This window comes from Periplaneta americana, chromosome 12, assembly GCF_040183065.1.
Source record: "Periplaneta americana isolate PAMFEO1 chromosome 12, P.americana_PAMFEO1_priV1, whole genome shotgun sequence".
NCBI lineage: Eukaryota > Metazoa > Arthropoda > Insecta > Blattodea > Blattidae > Periplaneta > Periplaneta americana.
The window spans coordinates 164,956,464-164,980,014 of NC_091128.1; the positions used below are offsets into that span (position 1 = coordinate 164,956,464).

The window sequence follows — 23,551 nt, forward strand, 5'->3', positions numbered from 1 at the left end:
TGGTACTCTTCTTAGATATTCCTCCACACCGTAATAGAAGTTACATGATTTGGCTCAGTATGGGATATCTGCACTATGTTACAACTACACAACAGCCCACATTATCAGGGTTACAACTGATGTTAAATTCTGCAAAAATAATTATGAAGAAGAAAGAACAAAATGCTTAGTCCATGGACAGGAGAACATCATACTTTTTATAACAATATATAATATATAAATACAGTGTTCCCCCCCCCCCCGCTAAAAAAATGTATTGTTTATTGTTGACACTGATCTTATAATAATAATAATAATAATAATAATAATGATTATAAGAATGATAATAATAATAATAATAATAATAATAATAATAATAAGAAAAAAATAATGATAATGATAATAATTTAATAATAGCCTTGGTGAGAAGTTAAGTGGGTGGATCGGATGGCTATAAGGGGTGATAATAATAATAATAATAATAATAATAATAATAATAATAATAATAATAATCATGTTTTATTTTCGCTGGCAGAGTTAAGGCCATAAGGCCTTCTCTTCCACTCAACCAGCCTTAATCAATTCAATACATAAATTTAAATTACAAATATTTACTCTACACTTAAAAGGTTCTCCAGCAATATTCTTCACTACACATTTATTTAAATTTAGATAAATCTATAGGGTAAAGTAGTAACTTAATTTATGAGCTAATTTAATTCAATGAATTATAATTAATTTAATATTTGAAATAGCTAGTAAAATGATGAAAATTTAATTTAATATAAGCTTACTAGGACTATGTTACAGGGAGAATACATATATTTCTATTTCTATAATGAGAATATTAATGTAATTGCCCTTAGAGGTTTTGTAAATCTATTTAGAAAAATTAATGATAATAATAAGAATGGACAGATGTTAGTTTCATTATAAGTAAAAAATATTAATCAGCAATTCATGTGTTAAGTAAGAATTTATGCAATTTTGACCTAAATGAAGTTATTGTCCAACAACCCTTATATCACTCGGAAGCGAGTTCCAATTTCTAGCAACTGAAACTGTATAGGATGAAGAATATAAAGATGTCTTGTGGTAGGGTATAATGAGTAAATTGTTATGAAGAGATCTTGTACTTAGCTGATGATATGCGGATAAATTTTGAAAACGAGAAGCCAAATAGATTGGGGTAGCGGTGCGCAGAATTTGAAATAAGAGAACAAGAGAATGCAGGGCTCGTCGATCGCTTAGCCTTAGCCAAGACAGAGTTTGGAAAGACGGGGAAACATGATCATACTTACGAATATTACAAATATAACGGACGCACGCATTATGCACACGTTGTAGCCTGCTGCTCAAATTTGCGTTTAGGTTACTTACTTACTTTAGGTGATGAGGAGGCCAAAAAAAAAAAAATGCTGCCCGCCGAACACAGTGTGCTGTAAGGCTAGAGAAGAGGAAGAGACTCGTACCTCAACAGATGGGAGCGATCAGTGGGGGATCGCGGCAACGGTGTGCTTATGTTTACAGATAATAACATCAAAAGAATAAGAAATATCATACGTTTGTATATTATTTTGACATACTATGAAGCTGGAGCCCCGTCTGCTGCTATAGACACAAGCCATTGCAAATTCAACCTCTTCTGTTCCATGGTGCCTTTCAGTGCCTGGAAAAGATCTTCTTCAGTTGTATTTTGTAATTACATCTAGAAGACATTCAGACACAGTAAAATGTTCATTAACTCCTCGGATGAAAATGGCTAGGTGAGCTTTGTCATTTCTATCTGTGGCTTCGTACAGTGCAAGTGAGTAAGCTACAAACTGGCTAATTGTGGTTTCGACTTCAGATTCAATTACATTCACAATCTTGAAATTCCTTCTCTGAACTGTAATTGGAAACAATTTAATTTTCTTAAACTTTGACTTTGTTCTGGACACAGTATTTTAGTAACGTCCTGTATAAATGATGCTTCTGTAAAAGGCTTCATTGATTTTCCAATATTCCAAGTTAGAATATAGCTAACAAGAAGCTTTTTTGTTTAAGACTGAGGACTCGTGTGTGATTTGTGTTTATATTTTCTTGTTTTATATTCATCAAAATATTTGTAGGCCTACGCATTTCACCTAAAATTAAACGAAAAACTATATGTTTGTCATGCGGAACTGAGTGTAAACGTATTGTAATATACTCATTATTATGTATAACCAACAGTCATACAGATAGCCCCAAAATAAATTATTTTCACATGTCCAACATGCCTGTAATTCTATGATATTGTTTGTGAAGAGTCGAGTAGTGTCGTCGCATGTTGAACTTTAACACACGCTTAAGAATTTTCGAACAAATTAAGCATTTCACATTCTCCCCACTAACACAAAAAATGTCCCTTCCTATTCATCCTTGAATGTACTACGTCCATGATTAAAAGACATTGTGAAACGGTGGAACACTCCGACCAACACAGTTATAATGGCAGTCCGCCACTGCTCTTCGTTTGCGCATAAACATTGAGTACAATACAGGTGGGGATGGGTGAGGCGGAGCGCGCTCATTACGTACTGGCTTCGGTTCCGTTCAGGGGTTTACTCGTGAGTACGCATTTGGAGACGTCTGGCGCATACTTTCCTTATAAGTGGTCACAGCTTTATGCTTTGTGATAGAGACATTGCCATCGTCGAAAAAAGAAAACGCCTGATGAAGGAAATGGTCCCAAATGACTTGCTCAATGTGATAACTCCCGCAAAATAAGATCTTCCTCTCTACGTTGTTGACATATTAGTTCATGGATTTTGGGATATAAAGGAACCTGCCGATACATTTCTCAACACTAGATGTTTAAATATTATCAAGGCTGTAAAAATAAAGGTTGAATGTGCAAATCCAACTGTTCTCCTGATAAACGAAACTTTCTCTCATATGGAAGCATGGAAAAAAGTAAACATCTTGAAAAAAAAGAAAAGGAAAACCACCAGGGATCTGTAACAATAAAAATTGTTGGCCCTTGAAAACAAGATTAGGCGCCCAATAAACAAAAGAAAATATTTATAATTCATGATTCCTTAATTATTTAGAGTACACACCTGTGGAGTAACGGTTAGCGCGTCTGGCCGCGAAACCAGGTGGCCCGGGTTCGATTTGCGATTGGGGCAAGTTATCTAGTTGTTTATTTATTTGTTTAGTTGTCTGTTTATTTGTTTAATTGTTAGTTTATTTGATTATTTGTTCGTTTATTTGTTTATTTATTCGTTTATTTGTTTGTTTATTTGTTTAGTTGTTCGTTTATTTCTTTAGTTGTTCGTTTATCTGTTTATTTGTTCGTTTATTCCTTTATTTGTTTGTTTATTTGTTTAGTTGTTCGTTTATTTGTTTGTTTATTTGTTTAGTTGTTCGTTTATTTGTTTGTTGATTTGTTTAGTTGTTCGTTTATTTGTTTGTTGATTTGTTTAGTTGTTCGTTTATTTGTTTGTTTATTTGTTTAGTTGTTCGTTTATTCGTTTATTTGTTTGTTTATTTGTTTAGTTGTTCGTTTATTCGTTTATTTGTTTGTTTATTTGTTTAGTTGTTCGTTTATTTCTTTAGTTGTTCGTTTATCTGTTTATTTGTTCGTTTATTCCTTTATTTGTTTGTTTATTTGTTTAGTTGTTCGTTTATTTGTTTGTTTATTTGTTTAGTTGTTCGTTTATTTGTTTGTTGATTTGTTTAGTTGTTCGTTTATTTGTTTGTTGATTTGTTTAGTTGTTCGTTTATTTGTTTGTTTATTTGTTTAGTTGTTCGTTTATTTGTTTGTTTATTTGTTTAGTTGTTCGTTTATTTGTTTGTTTACTTGTTTAGTTGTTCGTTTATTTGTTTGTTTATTTGTTTAGTTGTTCGTTTATTTGTTTGTTGATTTGTTTAGTTGTTCGTTTATTTGTTTGTTGATTTGTTTAGTTGTTCGTTTATTTGTTTGTTTATTTGTTTAGTTGTTCGTTTATTTGTTTGTTGATTTGTTTAGTTGTTCGTTTATTTGTTTGTTTATTTGTTTAGTTGTTCGTTTATTTGTTTGTTGATTTGTTTAGTTGTTCGTTTATTTGTTTGTTTATTTGTTTAGTTGTTCGTTTATTTGTTTGTTTATTTGTTTAGTTGTTCGTTTATTTGTTTGTTTATTTGTTTAGTTGTTCGTTTATTTGTTTGTTTACTTGTTTAGTTGTTCGTTTATTTGTTTGTTTATTTGTTTAGTTGTTCGTTTATTTGTTTGTTGATTTGTTTAGTTGTTCGTTTATTTGTTTGTTGATTTGTTTAGTTGTTCGTTTATTTGTTTGTTTATTTGTTTAGTTGTTCGTTTATTTGTTTGTTGATTTGTTTAGTTGTTCGTTTATTTGTTTGTTTATTTGTTTAGTTGTTCGTTTATTTGTTTGTTGATTTGTTTAGTTGTTCGTTTATTTGTTTGTTTATTTGTTTAGTTGTTCATTTATTTGTTTGTTTATTTGTTTAGTTGTTCGTTTATTTGTTTGTTGATTTGTTTAGTTGTTCGTTTATTTGTTTGTTTATTTGTTTAGTTGTTCGTTTATTTGTTTGTTGATTTGTTTAGTTGTTCGTTTATTTGTTTGTTTATTTGTTTAGTTGTTCGTTTATTTGTTTGTTTATTTGTTTAGTTGTTCGTTTATTTGTTTGTTTATTTGTTTAGTTGTTCGTTTATTTGTTTGTTTACTTGTTTAGTTGTTCGTTTATTTGTTTGTTTATTTGTTTAGTTGTTCGTTTATTTGTTTGTTGATTTGTTTAGTTGTTCGTTTATTTGTTTGTTGATTTCTTTAGTTGTTCGTTTATTTGTTTAGTTGTTTGTTTATTTATTTATTTATTTGTTTAGTTATTCGTTTATTTGTTTATATGTTCGTTTATTTCTTTAATTGTTGGTTGAGAGTATTTTCCGGGGTTTTCCCTCAACCCAATATGAGTAAATGCTCTGTAACTTTTTGTGTTGGACCCCGGACTCATTTCACCGGCATTATCACCTTCATTTCATTCAGATGCTAAATAACCTGAGACATTGATAAAGCGTTGTAAAATAACCTACTAAAAATTTATTATTTGGTGAATCCTGAGCATAAGGCTTTGTACAGAGAACTTTTAGGTCTCAATGAGGAAAACTTTGGGTCACCTAGCAGCTCATCCCACCCATAATTGGCACTTATAAACTGCCAATTGTGTGATAATTAAACCTAAATAGGTGTTATCACTTATAACCTTTCAAAGGCACATAATTTGGCACATATGTCTTAGTAAAACGAAGAAAGGAAGGCAGAAGCTAGCAAAGAATGAAGAGAGGCACCTTAGATGTAGGAAAGGAAGTAGAAGAAGAACAATAAACATGAGATTATGGGCAGTGAAAGACAGGGAAATAATAGGAAACCATAGCACTGCAAATATATTACCCCGTTTTATTTCACTTGGTCTCTGATCTTGATCTTGAAGCTTGAACTGTGTCGTGAATTTGTACTAGTTCGACTGACACTCATATGAGACTGCAGATAAAAACTGTCCTGTAATGTACAAGTGGCGAATTCTTTCTGTGGCTCTTCTAGACAAGCTGGTCGTTGCTGAGCATTGTAACATTACTGTGTAAGCATGTAGATAACACACAGCAATAACTAATACGGAAAGACGGCATTACGCAATGTTTACTGCGTAGAAATGAGAGAAGGCCTTTCCACCATTTACTGTAATATGCTTGATAACACTCTGACGCGCTTGGCGATACTGTTCTGTTTGTTTCTGAGGTCAGTGATTCGTTGAAAACAAAACAATTGCCATGGAAACCATGAAATAATTTGCAAGACTGCTCTGCTTGGATTGTGGTTTACGTCTGTTGGTGTCTGATAGATGGTGATTACAAAATGTCTCTGATTACATTCGTTGTGTCACATTTTATTACGTTGTAAAATTATTAATTTCGTTATCTCCCGCCAAACAACCTATGGAAATGAACGTATCTTTCCAACACTGAATTTCTCTCCTTTTTTATGACGAGATACTACAAAGAGAGAAAATTGTTAATGTTTTGTCATGAAAGATTTACTGTGATGTCACTCATGTTACCATGGAAACAATTAGTATAAGACGAACATCGTTTTTCGTGATTTTCCATGCGGTCAGTCTCGATCTATTCTTTATTTCAGAGGTATTTTTTCTAGCCTAGTCTACTCCCAAATCATATTTGTAAGCTCTGTACTCCCAAACTACATTGCAAGTATATAACAAATAACAAAAGACTGTGATTGATGTTGTATGTAATAGTATTACGATACAAGGTTGGCAAGTGCTTTTTACAAAATAGAAGAAAAGTTTTTTTTAAAAAGGAGCAGAGCGAGTTTTTCGGTTTCCGAGATTTTGTAATATACTTCACAAATGTGTATTGTACAGTATTTTTTGCACGATAGTATATTTTGAAAACCATATTTTAAAAATATTAATATAGAGTACCTACGTACGTTAGACTATAAATAGCTGACTGATTCTCAGCAAGAAGTTTGTCATAGGTGTCGGTAGATGGCAGGAGTAGTTTTAATTACGACCCTAGAGCAGTTATTTGTAATATTTCAACATATTTATCTGGGTTGGCAACTCTTAATTCAGTAAAATCAAGTTCCAATAAGTACTGCCGTTTGCTGTAACGACGAAAAAACACATTACCATGCCAAAAATAAATTATTATTATTATTATTATTATTATTATTATTAGTATTATTATTATTATTATTATTATTATTATTATTATTATTATTATTATAGTTATTGAACCAATAAGCTAATAATAGCAATAACACATCACAGTCATAACAAAATATTACAAAACACCTCCACATTATGCAGAATACATCACAAATGCTAACCACAACTACAGAGAGATCAACACAGAAATGGAAATACTACACATTCAAACAAAAAGCCAGAAACTAAACACACGAGAACAATATGAAATATACAGACACACAAAAACACACCCCAATGAAATTCTCAACACACAACTCAATTTCAGAACATACACACTCTTTGACTCCACATTACACTACACAACAACAAGAGGCGCCAAGACCAACAACGATCAGTTCTAAGGATGACCCATAATTGGTCGAAACATGTAAACAAGGTACGTTAGACAAATCTAGTCTTTCAGGTGAAGCTTCCTGTAAAGCAGATTTGGATAATTTCAAGGGAAAAATTGTTCCGGGGCCGGGTATCGATCCCGGGACCTCTGGTTGAACGTACCAGCGCTCTCCCAGCTGAGCTACCCGGGAACTCCACCCGACACCGTCTCAACTTTTCCCTTTATATCCACACAACTCGCGTGGGCTGACGAAACGCCAGAGACCCACATCGAGTGCACACAATCTCTGTGTGACTTGGAATTGTGGTTTTCTGTTAACGCACACAGTGACGTATATATTATGCAAATCTAGTCTTTCAGGTGAAGCTTCCTGTAAAGCAGATTTGAATAATTTCAAGGGAAATTTCACCTGAAAGACTAGATTTGCATAATATATACGTCACAGTGTACGTTAACAGAAAACCACAATTCCAAGTCACACAGAGTTTGTGTGCACTCGATGTGGGTCTCTGGCGTTTCGTCAGCCCACGCGAGTTGTGTGGATATAAAGGGAAAAGTTGAGACGGTGTCGGGTGGAGTTCCCTGGTAGCTCAGTTGGGAGAGCGCTGGTACGTTCAACCAGAGGTCCCGGGATCGATACCCGGCCCCGGAACAATTTTTCCCTTGAAATTATTCAAGGTACGTTAGAAGTTAACACAAGAAAGTCTTATCATACATATTCCGAAGTGATACAGTGTTAAAAGTTGTGTAATCAAGATGTATATTTATAAATTATTGAAACAAAGAAGAACAAGAGTTGCTATTCATTCATTCATTCATTCATTCATTCATTCATTCATTCATTCATTCATAGTTTTCAGGGCAGCAGGTGTCTTCTATCGTAGTTGTTCACTATTTACTCTTGAGGTATCGTGAACACATAAAGCTATAATCAATGGGATACCATTTCTCTCATTTCATATTACCCAGTGTTCATCAGTTCCTTGTTTTTCAAAGGGAACCAAGCAAAGAAATAGTAATATACGTTACAAGAGCAGTATGTTGACGTTTTCATGTTCGAGGAAAAGATTGAAAAAGCGAAACGTAGTTGAGCTTTTTTAATTTACGAGAACATGAAAACAAACATACCGCTCGTGTATCGTACATTATTTTGTGCGAAGATGGTTTATTACATACCTGAAAGACGAATTTCTAATTAGTTGCAATGAAATCTCCATGTTGGTTTCTGTTTAATGACGCCAACTTCGGAACACCAAAATATCTTTCTTCAACATTGTTGCTGTAAAATGTTTTCTGTGTTTACTATACTCCAGCAAGCCGTGATATACGTCTGACTTTTTTTCCCCCAGTCTATAAATGCGAACTTAAAACAAACGGTAAGGTTATGTAATGATTTGTTTTTCATTTTAATATTTTAACAATATTATTTATATAACTTATTGCAGTAATAACATCGGCATCTGGAATCTCGTTGATTTTTTCACGGCTTCCTTAATGTTACTTGTATCAGGAATGCAATAAGTTTCGTGGAGTAGTAGACTTTACTTAATTTTTGCAAATATTTAAAAACAATAATTAACATTGCAATTTAGGTGAAATTGCAGTGGTAAGTTTCCAATTTATAATTATTACTATGTTAAACGTCTCTAAAAATAATATGTTAAAGGCCTAAAGCAGTAAAATGAATGTCGCGCTTAAGCGGTAAGAAGAGGGAAATTGTTATGTGTGTTACGTTGGGAATACTGAATGTGGTATTTCACACTTACCGCGTATTGGTTCTGTGCGGAAAACAAGAAATACGCACGATCTCGCACAAAATAATGTACATATCCTATTGTAGGGTTTGCTGGGTTTTGTTATAAATTTACGCATGCAAAAAAATGCTGCTAATTAGCAAAACTATGCACTCAACTTCATGAAATGTACCTCAAATATGATACAGCCTTTGTTTTTTCCTTCTACTACTGCAGTTATATTTAGAACACAGAGGAGGCATTTTTTTTCTGGCTATTATCTGCGTGTGAAACACATGAAAAAGCAGACGAAATTATATAACGGAAGGCTCTTATTTAATGGCTGTCGTATTTCGTATCGGCACCACCCAGAGCGCTGTACGAACCAAGCTAGCTCCTCTATAGACTCCTCCTAGTTCATTGGTCAGAGATGACAAATTAACAAATTTTGAAATAGTTCCGCTGGTTCTCAATAGGTAACACTATAGTCCCGACGCTGTTATTTCAGGCGTGACTCCGCCTCTTTGCTTACGTTTTAGAAAGTGAAGGCTCTATAAAGTCTAGGTAGGTAGTATCGTTCGCCATTTTTGTTCTTACGTTGCCGAGCTACCATACGAGGAATCTATTTGCCACACCGTTAAACATTATCATGTCGTAGCTCCTATGATAATAAATCAAACGCAATGTAATACAGCAAATAACGTCTTCGTGTGCTTTATGCGAACGCCAACGGAAGAGCTAAAATGGCGGGCGATTATATTAAGTATTTATCGAGCCTTAAGAAATGAATCAGCGAATCACAAGACGCACACGTTTAAATGTAGCCGACCTGCAACGCGATTGGCTGCCGGAAATTAGAGCGACGGGACTATAGTATATACAGTCACGAAGCTTGAGCTGTGAGGGTGCTAGGAACAATTGTCTTTGCCGGTACTATTTCGCATTGTTTGTAATGAGGCGATATTAGCGATCCTAGTGGTTAGCAACTGTCTATGGATGCATATTTACTACGTATTGAGCTTCGTGACTGTATATACTAGACTGTGATATTACTGAGACGGGTAAAAATATGTTGGGGGGGGGGAAATGATGTAGATTAAGTATAAATTATTCTCTTAAGTGACAGTAGGGCCTATCAAGTGTTTGCCTCTAATCCTAATGTATTTTACAATCATTAGAAGGATATGAAATTTTGAATTATAAAATACGGGTATATTTATGTACTATTGGCAACACTGACTGTCATCTTCGCCATCTATTCATAGAAGTAATAACTAAAGAAACCACACTAACACTAAGAAATTATCTAATTGTCGATCACTATCGATTAGTGAGGATCCGGTATCTTTGAACGTCAGTGTACTATGAATAGAAGTTTCCTGTATTATATTTGTGTTTAAATGTATAAAATAATTGATAATACACATTTTATTAACGTTTTGAATCAGGTAGAAAATATATCAACTGTCTGTCTTTTAGTTATCACTCCAGCTCAGTCGAAATTGCATTTATACAAGCCAACTTATTCATATGAATAAGAAAATTGTTATTGCTTATTTTGTCTTTAAAAAAATATTTTTGTCCTAAACAGAATAATGCAGAATCTCTAATAATTGATGAAATAAATATGTAACTTCTAAAATTTCATTGTAGATCTAAAGCAAAATGCAAACAGTCAAAATTGTAAATACTATAACGCAAAAAAAAAGTTCGATTTTTAAAACAGTTTCAGGTATTGAAATGTAAAAAATCGATAAAAACCCACACTTATTTTACATACGCATCTCTCTACCTCTTATGTTTATATATATCTTCAATAACTTTATATTATGTCAATTAACTCGATTATCAGAGGACGACGGTCTTCATTTCTTACCGTGTCAACTTCCTATTCATTCAGTAAATTGCAATATACTGTCATCTAGTGAGTAAAAAGTGAACTTGAAGCAACGAGCAAAAGATTATCACAGAATGGAAACAGAAATCCAGTCTGATTTATACTGATATCGGGTCATCTTTGAATCAAATGAAGGAAATGAATGAACCAAATGAACTAATAATTTTTAATTTAGTAAATCATTATATTTGAATTCGTTCTTTCAAATGAATCACACTTCACATCTCTCACACAGCGCCCTAACAGCGAGGTAACCTCGATCCTTGGTTTATTTATACATTCATGATATGCTTATTTCTGTAGTTTGTGTTCAGTTTAAAGCACAGCCACTAAGACTATATTCGTAAACACTCCTTTTTTTTTTATTGAATTTAATAATCCTATCGGTCCTGAGCTCACGATCGAATTTTAACAAATTTCTTAAAGCAAGCATTGTGTCATGGTGCATGGTAGGTAGAATTTGAACAATGTAATGAAGTAACAAAAACTGTATGCCATGGTGCATGGGGGATAGAATTTGAACAATGTAATGAAGTAACAAAAACTGTATGCCATGTTGCATGGGGGATAGAATTTGAACAATGTAATGAAGTAACAAAAACTGTATGCCATGTTGCATAATGGGTATTATTTTAACAATGTAATGAAGTAACAAAAAACTGTATGCCATGGTGCATGGGGGATAGAATTTGAACAATGTAATGAAGTAACAAAAACTGTATGCCATGTTGCATAATGGGTATTATTTTAACAATGTAATGAAGTAACAAAAAACTGTATGCCATGGTGCATGGGGGATAGAATTTGAACAATGTAATGAAGTAACAAAAACTGTATGCCATGTTGCATAATGGGTATTATTTTAACAATGTAATGAAGTAACAAAAAACTGTATGCCATGGTGCATGGGGGATAGAATTTGAACAATGTAATGAAGTAACAAAAACTGTATGCCATGTTGCATAATGGGTATTATTTTAACAATGTAATGAAGTAACGAAAACAATATGCCATGGTGCATGGAGGATAGAATTTGAACAATGTAATGCAGTAACAAAACAGTATGCCATGGTGCATGGAGGATAGAATTTGAACAATGTAATGAAGTAACAAAACAGTATGCCATGGTGCATGGAGGATAGAATTTGAACAATGTAATGCAGTAACAAAACAGTATGCCATGGTGCATGGAGGATAGAATTTGAACAATGTAATGAAGTAACAAAACAGTATGCCATGGTGCATGGAGGATAGAATTTGAACAATGTAATGCAGTAACAAAACAGTATGCCATGGTGCATGGAGGATAGAATTTGAACAATGTAATGCAGTAACAAAACAGTATGCCATGGTGCATGGAGGATAGAATTTGAACAATGTAATGTAGTAACAAAACAGTATGCCATGGTGCATGGAGGATAGAATTTGAACAATGTAATGAAGTAACAAAACAGTATGCCATGGTGCATGGAGGATAGAATTTGAACAATGTAATGCAGTAACAAAACAGTATGCCATGGTGCATGGAGGATAGAATTTGAACAATGTAATGAAGTAACAAAACAGTATGCCATGGTGCATGGAGGATAGAATTTGAACAATGTAATGAAGTAACAAAACAATATGCCATGGTGCATGGAGGATAGAATTTGAACAATGTAATGAAGTAACAAAACAGTATGCCATGGTGCATGGAGGATAGAATTTGAACAATGTAATGAAGTAACAAAACAGTATGCCATGGTGCATGGAGGATAGAATTTGAACAACGTAATGAAGTAACAAAACAGTATGCCATGGTGCATGGAGGATAGAATTTGAACAATGTAATGAAGTAACAAAACAGTATGCCATGGTGCATGGAAGATAGAATTTGAACAATGTAATGAAGTAACGAAAACAGTATGCCATGGTGCATGGAGGATAGAATTTGAACAATGTAATGAAGTAACAAAGCAGTATGCCATGGTGCATGGTGGGTATTATTTGAACAATGTAATGAAGTAACAAAACAGTATGCCATGATGCATGGTGGGTATTATTTGAACAATGTAATTAAGTAACAAAACAGAATGCCATGGTGCATAATGGGTATTATTTGAACAATGTAATGAAGTAACAAAACAGTATGCCATAGTGCATGGTGGGTATTATTTGAACAATGTAATTAAGTAACAAAAACAATATGCCATGGTGCATGATGAGTAGAATAAATTGTTGACATAATGCGATGAGGTAACAAGAACAATACGTGAAACTGTTAAGGAAATGGAATAGATTACAGCAACAATGCGAAACTTCGTATGCTAGTAAGCATTGTTGAGGTGCTCCAATGTAGCAGGAAAAGGAATTTTGCGCAGTGTGTGCCAAGAATGGAGTAGTCGTTTCAATAAGCAAAAACAATAATCTGCACTGAAGATTCGGAGTAACGATAGAAATGCGAAGTAGATTCGTTTATTAGCTTGCATTTGACGCAACAAGAAGCAGCGAACGCGTCCCTCTTGTGATTCGGCCAATACGCCAGTGCGTCAAAATAATGCGGCATGTGAAACAGCGCCATGCGGAGGGCGGCGGAAGCACGTGGTGCTGCCCTCTGCCGACGGCAGCGCAGCGCAGCGATAGAATGGCGAAGTGCGACGGAGTCGTCGGCAGTCTGCGCGAGACGTGGTCCGGGCCGCATCAGTCCCGTCGACCGATGGAGAGCTGATGGTGTGATAGTGACATGTGACGCATCATGTGGGTTGTCACCGCCACGAATATGGCCAGGCATACGTGTTTAAAACGGTGATTTTTAATAGAAAAAAAAAAAAAAGAAATTTAAGTTATTTTTTTAAGAAAGTTTTTTAAAAAAGTATAAAAAATGCAACAAGAGAACCAAGTGAACAGTGCTGCTGTGCCGTCCCCCGCGTCAACTGGGGCGACGGGCACCGCCACCACCACCAAGACCATGGTCAACGGGGGGCGCTTCGACTTCGACGACGGGGGCACGTACTGCGGAGGATGGGAGGACGGCAAGGCGCACGGGCACGGCGTCTGCACCGGGCCCAAGGGTCAGGGCGCTTACTCGGGGTCCTGGCACTACGGATTCGAGGTCTCCGGCGTCTACACCTGGCCGAGGTACGTGTGTACACCCCTCCGCGTCGAGCCGGTGGGACGGTCCGGCCTTTAAATTTACTATCCTAGAGCGGCTCAATTTAGCCGGCGCGAGGCCTGTGTTGTTTCGCTGCATGCTCGCGCGGGTTCAAGCCCCGGGGAAGCCTTCGCCGCTATGCCCCCAACATGTTGTGTGTGTGTGTGTGTGTGTGCATTCCTTTAATCTAGTTATTGTTAGAGCCCGGAAGTTTGGCAAAGAGCCTTCGATTATGAAAGTTTATTTTCAACAGATAAACGTGGTCTTTAATGTACAAATAGGTAGTCTGTTAACTACTTCTGTATTTCGTATTATTTTTTTGTTACTGTGCCCTGTTAAACACCACTTGTTTCTTCTAAGCCTTCGCTTTTTACCATTCTTTTTTTTATATAAACTGATTATGTCTCGTGACCAGAATATTGTACGAAATGGAAATATAAAAACTGGAAATTTATCTTTTGAAGAGGTGGAGAAGTTCAAATATCTTGGAGCAACAGTAACAAATATAAATAATACTCGAGAGGAAATTAAACACAGAATAAATATGAGAAATGCCTGTTATTATTCGGTTGAGAAGCTTTTGTCATCCAGTCTGCTGACAAAAAATCTGAAAGTTAGAATTTATAAAACAATTATATTACCGGTTCTTCTGTATGGTTGTGAAACTTGGACTCTCACTTTGAGAGAGGAACATAGGTTAAGGGTGTTTGAGAATAAGGTTCTTAGGAAAATATTTGGGGCTAAGAGTGATGAAGTTACAGGAGAATGGAGAAAGTTACACAACACAGAACTGCACGCATTGTATTCTTCACCTGACATAATTAGGAACATTAAATCCAGACGTTTGAGATGGGCAGGGCATGTAGCACGTATGGGCGAATCCAGAAATGGATATAGAGTGTTAGTTGGGAGGCCGGAGGGAAAAAGACCTTTAGGGAGGCCGAGACGTAGATGGGAAGATAATATTAAAATGGATTTGGGGGAGGTGGGATATGATGATAGAGAATGGGTTAATTTTGCTCAGGATAGGGACCAATGGCGTGCTTATGTGAGGGCGGCAATGAACCTCCGGGTTCCTTAAAAGCCAGTAAGTAAGTAAGTATTATACCTGTGGCCGGGAGGAAAAAGGTCTTAAGTCAATTTTTTGTGAAAATGAGATTTTTTATATATTATGAAAGCGGAAACAATTCTCTACAATCTGGTAAAACGGCTAATGTCAAATAAGACTCCTGACTGGATTTATAGAGCGTTACCAAATGTCCTAAGTACTTTTTGAATCGAGCACACACAGAATAAAGGACTTAATATTTAATACTTTATTCCTTACAAACAACACATGTTTACTTTCCGTGCTTCCCTATTAAAGGTCTAACATGTATTTCAACTATTTCATAACGTACTGATGCTCTTTCCTTTTAAAACTTTCAGCTGCAGTCTTATATTGTCTAAGACTTATTTCGCATTCCTAATAATTTACATTTCCCAAGCCAGCGGCGTGGCTCAGTCGGTTAAGGCGCTTCCTGCTGATCTGAAGTTGCGTTCGGGCGCGAGTTCGATCCCCGCTTGGGCTGATTACCTGATTGGGTTTTTTCCGAGGTTTCCCCCAACCGTAATGTGAATACAAGGTAATCTCTGGCGAATCCTCGGCCTCATCTCGCCAAATATCATCTCGCTATCACCAATCTCATCGACGCTAAATAACCTAGTAGTTGATAAAGCGTCGTTAAATAACCAACTAAAATAAAAAAATACATTTCCCATTTACTTTGTCATGAAAAAAGGTCTTATATTTAAATAGTCCCTTCTACTCAATTTGGGTTGTAGTCTTAAAAGGGCTTAAGTGCTGCTATTTTTGGAAATAATCAAGAATATTGTTAAATGAGCAACATTACCTATTTTAGAAGAAATATAAACAAATAATATCCAGGAAAAACCTTTTAATTAAAAGAATGCTATAATTGACACCAATTTCAATCTTTCTATTGATCTCCTGAAAAGTATAAAATTTTTACTTAAGACCTTTTTCCTCCCGGCCACAGATTACCGCCTCGATGTCTGTACTTTCCTCATGATCGCTCGGGTTCGAGTCCTAGAAAGTCCCAGTCACATATTTTTTTTTTTTTTTGCAAAATAGATTCTTTTAAAGTAATCATGAGACAACAGAAGTTTGTCAAAATATTTTCGATTACTAAAGTTTATTTTTAATAGATAAACGTTGTCTATTTTGTAAAAATAGTCTGTTAAAAATTCCCATATTTCGTTTTTTTTTGTGACTAACCGTCCCCTGTTAAACTATCCATTTGTCTTTTCGAAAGTTTTCCGTTTTTACAATAATTTTTTTATTTCTAAACTGTTACTATTACACTATATCGCCTAGAGGACCGTATTTTCCTCATGATCGCGCGGGTTCGTATCCTAGAAAGTCCCCGTCACATATTTTTTTGCTTAATAGATTCTTTTAAATTAATAATGAGTCGCCGAAAGTTTGGCAAAATGCCTTCGATTGTGAAAGTTTATTTTCAATACATATAAATGTGATTTTTATTGTATAAATAGATGGTCTATTAAAAACTGTGTTTCCTTTTTTTGTTACTAACTGTGCCCTGTTAAACTAGACATTTATTTTTTTCAAAAGCCTCCCTTTTTACCAACAATTCTTTTGTTTATAAACTGTAGTATTGTACTATACCGCCTCGATGTAGTAGGCATTTTTCTCATGATCGCGCGTGTTCGAATCCTAGAAAGTCTCAGTCTCATATTTTTTGCATAATAGATTTCTTGAAATTAATAGCGAGGCACCGGGAGTTTGGCAAAATGTCTTTGACTGTGTAGTCATCTATGAAAGTTTATTTTCAGCAGATAAACGCTGTCTTTGTTGTAGTCAGTCTTTTAAAAGCTTTCTTATTTCTTCATTTTGCCACAAACTATGGCCTGTGTACCTTGACCTTTCTCATGATAATGCCCCCCTTTTTCTACCACTAGTGTGGCCCCCTGGTCTAAGGTGTAGTGTCTAATAATTGTAGAAATTAGTAATGTGAAATTCCTTTTCAATTTAAACAGGAAACGATTTAATTATGTTTTTGTTTAATACAAAATAGTCGGATGTTCAGATTTTCATAAAACAACTTTTAAATAATAATATTTTCTTCGTCGTTTCCCATTAACTTCACTTCGGACCTTCAGGGGGCCGCGGCCCCTCTGTTGAGAATCACTGCCCTATTAAACTTGTGCGCAATAAATATCTTGAAATTAATATTGGATGAAACTGGCGCTGAGTTACTTTCGGAAGTGAAAATCCGCCATTACACTACCTTATTACTGACAACATCACAAAACAAAAAATCACCAGCCTTTGCCCAGCGTATATGCAAAGCATTATCAAAACCTAACCTAACCTTACTTGTCATAGATTCGTATATGCAAGACATAATAAAAACCTAAACTAAGTTAATCTGTCACAGATTCGTATATGCAGGGCATAATAAAAGCGTAGCCTAACCTAACCTAACCTAACCTAACCTAACCTAACCTAACCTAACCTAACCTAACCTAACCTAACCTAACCTAACCTAACCTAACCTAACCTGTCACATATTCGTATATATAGGGCATAGCGTGATTTTTTTAGTTGGTTATTTTACGACGCTTTGTTAACAGCTGTAGCTATTTACCTAGCTCCTGAGTGAGATGAAGATAATGCCAGCGAAATGAGTCCAGGGCCCAGCACCGAAAGTTACCCAGCGTTTGCTCCTAATGGGTTGAGGGAAAACTCCGGAAAAAACCTCAACCAGGTATCTTGTCTTAACCAGGATTTGAATCCGGACCAGCTCATTTCACGGTCAGTTGTGCTAACCGTTAACCGGTATAGCGTTGGTGTACAGTAGCGTGAAACATTTGTAATGTCACCAAAGTTATGTTGGTATGACTGAGGAGAGCTTGTAAACACTTTAAGGTGTATTAGCGGAGCATCTTCAGTAGATAAACTCTGTTCGTTGTAGGTAGTCTGTTATAAACTTTTTATTTCGTATTTTTGTCACGCCCTATTAAACTATCTGTACCTAATCCAGTTGTCTTTTCAAAAGCCTTAATTTTTTGCCATCTAACATTTTTATATCTAAACTAGGCCTATTTCCACGTTAAGAAAAAAGCATTGACAATATAGGGCTATTCCATCAAATGACCAGTTGCCATAGAAACGCTTTCGTACCACAAAAAATGTGCTAGGCAAGGCCCATAAAACTAATGATTTTTTTCTTAATGTGGAATGCTCTATAGACCACTTTGAGGTCATATCTTTTCCTCATGATTGCGCTGGTTTGAGTCTTAGAATGTCTGTGTTACACATTTTGTGCATAATACATTTCTTGAAATGAATAATGAGACACCGGAAGTTTACCGAAATTTGGCAGCATGCCTTCGATTATGGAGTGCGTTTATGAAAGTTATTTTCAGTAGATAAATGTTGTAGGTAGTCTGTTAAAAGCTTTCTTATTTCGTATTTTTTCCACGAACTATGGCATATTATACACTTTTATTTCGAGGTCCCCCTCTTCCTTGTATTACATTAGTGCAGGGACGGGAAACATCCTCTTTCAGAGAGCCTAGCTTCTCCCGCTACAGTTGCTGTTGTACGTGGATACTCATGCTGATTGCTCTGTTTACAATTTGAGTTTCCCACCCCTGCATTAGTGTGACCCTCTGGACTAAGCTGTAGAGTTTTTTTTTCACCTTCTACAGAGGAGGGATCCGAAGACATGCACTGCAGCTTGAGGCTTATTGTGCTTTCCACTCCTTTTCTGTGAATGATTGGGTAGCCGAAAGGCCGCGCTCTTGTACAAGTACAGCACGCTGCACTGTGAACTTAACCCGGGCTATGATGATAATAAATAAATTAATAATGGTGAAATGAGTCCGAAATTCAACGTCGAAATTTCCCAGCAATTCTGCTTCAATTGGTTGAGAGAAAACCTCGGAAAAAAACCACAACCAGGGGACGCTCGTTTCACGGCCAGACGCGCTAACCGTTACTTCAGAGCGGTGGACAAGCTGGAGGTTACGTTGTTGTAGAATATAGTATTGTGGAATTTGTTAAAATTTAAAAAGAAAACGATTCAAATATGTTTTTTAACGCAAAATACTCGAGCGTTAAAATTTTCGTTGAGCAACTTTTAAATATACTATTATTATTGGTAATTTTGGAAGACGACCACTCCACGATTTTCGAATCTTTTTTTTTTTCATAAACTATTTTCTGCGCGACATTCCTAAGGTAATATTAAAAAAAAATTCATAAACACATGAAGGGTCCAGGGGAAAAACGTGTTAAGTCCAAAATTATCAATTTTTTGTTTTGGATGCCATGTAATACCTCAGGCAGTAGAGATTTCTGTGGTTTAATTGTACAGAGTAAAAACTTGATTAAGCCAGAAATATTTTAAGAATGATACCTCAGAGACAACAGAATGTAATGGGCCTTGAAACTTTTAACTTGTTCTCCTGTAAAAACAGTAAAATGTGACTTAGCAGGTTTTTCCCCTGGACCCTTCACATAATTTCGACTGTACCCTAACATGACCTATCACAACCTAAACTAACCTAACCTAACCTTAACTAACCCAAGTAAAACCAAGCTAAACTGAGGTAACCCAACCTAACCTAACCTAAACTAAAAAATGTCGGAAAACATAATTTCGACTGTACCCTAACATAACTTATCACAACCTAAACTAACCTAACCTTAACTAATCCAAGTAAAACCAAGCTAAACTGAAGTAACCCAACCCAACCTAACCTAAACTAAAAAATTTCGGAAAACACAATTTCGACTGTACCCTAACATAACCTATCACAACTTAAGCTAACCTTACCTAACCTAGCCTAATCTAACCTAACCTAACCTTAACCAACCCAAGCAAAACTAAGCTAAACTGAGGTAACCTAACCTAGCCTCATCTAACCTAACCTTAACTACTCCAATCGCAACCAAGCAGTAAACATCCCCACCAACAAACAAAACATTACGCTACGGTCTAAAACTACATCAAACTTTAAAAATCGAAAACATAATTATATAACCATAGTCCGCCCGCAACAATCTACCCATATAAATGTTGGGAATTTAATGTAGAATAATCAATTATACATGCTCAGAACTTCTAAAATTCCTGGAGAGGCTTTCCTCCAGAAGTAATTTATTATTATTATTATTATTATTATTATTATTATTATTATTATTATTATTATTATACAGGCGACACTGATATATCCTCTGCAGTTGCGAGCGTCGTTAAATAAATCATAATTTAAAATTTATTATGTGAAGGGTCAGCAGGACCCAATATGATGAGAGAAATGCATGTCATATTTTATAATAATAATAATAATAATAATAATAATAATAATAATAATAATAATAATAATAATAATTATTATTATTATTATTATTATCTTGCAGCAACAGTAACAAATATAAATTACACTCGGGAGGAAATTAAACGCAGAATAAATATGGGAAATGTCTGTTATTATTCGGTTGAGAAGCTTTTATCATCCAGTCTGCTGTCAAAAAATCTGAAAGTTAGAATTTATAAAACAGATATATTACCGGTTGTTCTGTATGGCTGTGAAACTTGGACTCTCACTTTGAGAGAGGAACAGAGATTAAGGGTGTTTGAGAATACGGTTCTTGGGAAAATATTTGTTGCTAAGAGGGATGACGTTACAGGAGAATGGAGAAAGTTACACAACGCAGAGCTGCACGCATTGTATTCTTCACCTGACATAATTAGGAACATAAAATCCAGACGTTTGAGATGGGCAGGGCTTGTAGCACGTATGGGCGAATCAAGAAATGCATATAGAGTGTTAGTTGAGAGGCCGGAGGGAATATGACCTTTGGAGAGGCCGAGACGTAGATGGGAGGATAATATTAAAATGGATTTGAGGGAAGTGGGATATGATGGTAGAGACTGGATTAATCTTATCTCTGGATAGGGACTGATGGCGGGCTTATGTGAGGGCGGCAATGAACCTCCGGGTTTCTTAAAAGCCAATTTTGTAAGTATTATTATTATTATTATTATTATTATTATTATTATTATTATTATTATTATGTTCCCGGCTCCACATTAATCACTATTCGTACCCCATTGTGTCCCGTCAACCGATTCAGAATCACTGCCCTGTTAAACCGTGTCGCTCTCTCCCAGTTAGTTGCCCTTTCAGTAAACTTCCCTTATTGCCATTGAACGTCTTTGTTTCTAAGCTGTTAGTGTTATACTAGGCCTCCGCGAGGACTTTATTTTGATGATGTCGCGGGTTCGAGTCCTAGAAAGTCTCCGTCAAATATTTTACGCATAATAAATTTAATGAGACACGGGAATTTTGGCAAAATGCCTTCAGTTATGAAGTGCGCTTATGAAAGTTTATTTTCAGTAGATGAACGTTGTCTTGGTTGTAGGTGATCTGTTAAAAGTTTTCTGTTTCGCATTTTTCTTGTCACCTTGTCCTATTAAACTGCCTCGGGTCACCTACAGTTGTCCTATCAGAAGCCTTCCCTTTTTCGCCATTAAATTTCTTTGTTTCTAATGTAGGCCTATTGGTATTGCACTACGACACCTCAACGTCATATATTTTACTAAAATTAGTTCGCGCGAGTTCGAGTCCTAGGAAGTCTCTGTCATACTTCTGTGGATAATAAATTCTTTGAAATTAATGGGACGCCGGAAGTTTGGAAAAATACTTTTGTTTATACAGTAAGTTTTCCAGAGATTTAAAGAAAAGTCTTTATCGGTAGCTTATCCTTTTTCTCTTGCATCATCATCATCATCATCATCATCATCATCATCATCTCCTTACTAGAGTTTTTGTCGCTTGCAGTAGAACCGGTATGTCATTTCAAAGGTCTTCCATTTCGTCTTGAAACTTCTTGTGTGCAAGCTGTTATTTTAGCGGCCACGAGGCTTGTATTTTCGTGCGCGCCTGCGCGGATTCGAATCCAGAAAAGCCCTTGTCACATTGTGTGTGTCCATTCCGTGAAAAAAACTAATTAAGTTCATTACTACTGAAAGCAAGTTTGTAAAATTGTTTTATTTTTCGGATTTAGAATGCTGGGAATTATTTTAACACATAATCTCTCTTTTTTCTTTATTTATAATCATCTTTAATGTTGTCGTGGTCCTTGTCGTAGTCATCGTCATCATATCATCATCTGGTTGAGGCTGGTTGAGTGGAAGAGATGGCCTTATGGCCTTAACTCTGCCAGCGAAAATAAAACATTATTATTATTATTATTATTATTATTATTATTATTATTATTATTATTATTATTATTATTATTACCATCTCATCATTGTCATCATCTCATAATCATAATTGGCATTATCATCACCATCATCATATCATCTTATCATTGTCATCATTTCATTTCGTAATTTGTCATTATCATCATCGTCATCATCGTATCATCATTATCTCATCGTTGTTATCTCGTAATCATAATTGGCATTATCATCACCATCGTCATCATCACCATCATCATATTATCATCTCATTGTCATCATCTCGTATCATAATTGTCATTATCATCACCATCGTCATCATCGTATAATCATCATATAATCTCATCAATGTCATAATCTATCATAATTGGCATTATCATCTTCGTATCATCGTCATATCATCATTTCGTACCATAATTCGCATTGTCATCATCATCGTATCATCGTCATCATATCTTCATCATCTCATCATTGTCATCGTCTCGTCTCATAATCGTCACCATCATCATATCACCATCATCGTTGTTATCATCTCGTATCATAATTGTCATTATTATCATCGCCATCACATCGTATCCTGTCATCATCATAATCATCATCTCGTATCATAATTGTCATTATCGTCATCATCACCATCGTCATCGTATCATCGACATCATCGTACCATCGTCGTCTTATCATCATCTCATCATAGTCATGATCTCGTATTATAAATTGTCATTGTCATCATCACCACCATCGTCATATCATCGTCATCATATCATCACCATCTCATCATTATCATAATCGTTATATCATCGTAGTCATTGTCATCATCTCATATCATCATCATCACCATCATTATCGGTGTCGCGGTTATTATGCCGACCTTGGTTCTTAGGGTTAGGGTGTTCAAACACGAAGGAGGACGATGGATTTTAAAGGACGATAAAATCGTTAGAATCGCTTCTCCTAGAATGGAAAGAAAGCTGTGGATGCCATGTTGTAGATTTATGGCAAGTAAAAGAATCCTGCCTTTGATGAGGAACTTGGGGGCTATACAGGGTGTATCAAAACATGTGGGAAAGTCTGGAGAATAGATAGAGGACTTGAAAACAAGCAAAAAATGTTAATATAAACATATGGTCAGTTTCATTAGTTTTTTAGTTACAGTCATTGTTTGTGATGTACATAATATCTGCGATAATAAACAAACCATGTGTAATTTTGTTCTGTAATTCAAGTCATTGTTGATTTGTATTCAAAGCCACCTGATGACAGTTGCCATAACAAAATAAACACAAGGCAAAGACTATTATTGATGATTGTTAAAATTTGTTATTTTGAGTGTAATAATTAGAGACCGTACTTTGTCCCAGGGAGCTACAAGGTTAAATATTACTGGAGTTCTAACTGTAGCGGATGAGTGCGTGCATGTAGCAATCGAAGGACTTATCTGCTCCCGCGACT

General features: G+C 35.4%; 1 protein-coding gene across 1 annotated transcript in view; it reads left to right on the top strand.

The window, feature by feature from the left end:
- Window positions 1-13,329: 13,329 nt before the first annotated feature.
- Window positions 13,330-23,551, top strand: part of jp (junctophilin) — a 334,334-nt gene continuing 324,112 nt past the window's right edge. Inside the window, exon 1 of the mRNA XM_069842500.1 lies at window positions 13,330-13,810. Within this exon, the coding sequence (XP_069698601.1) occupies window positions 13,554-13,810 (257 nt within the window). The 5' untranslated portion in view covers window positions 13,330-13,553. The remainder of the gene's footprint in view (window positions 13,811-23,551) is intronic.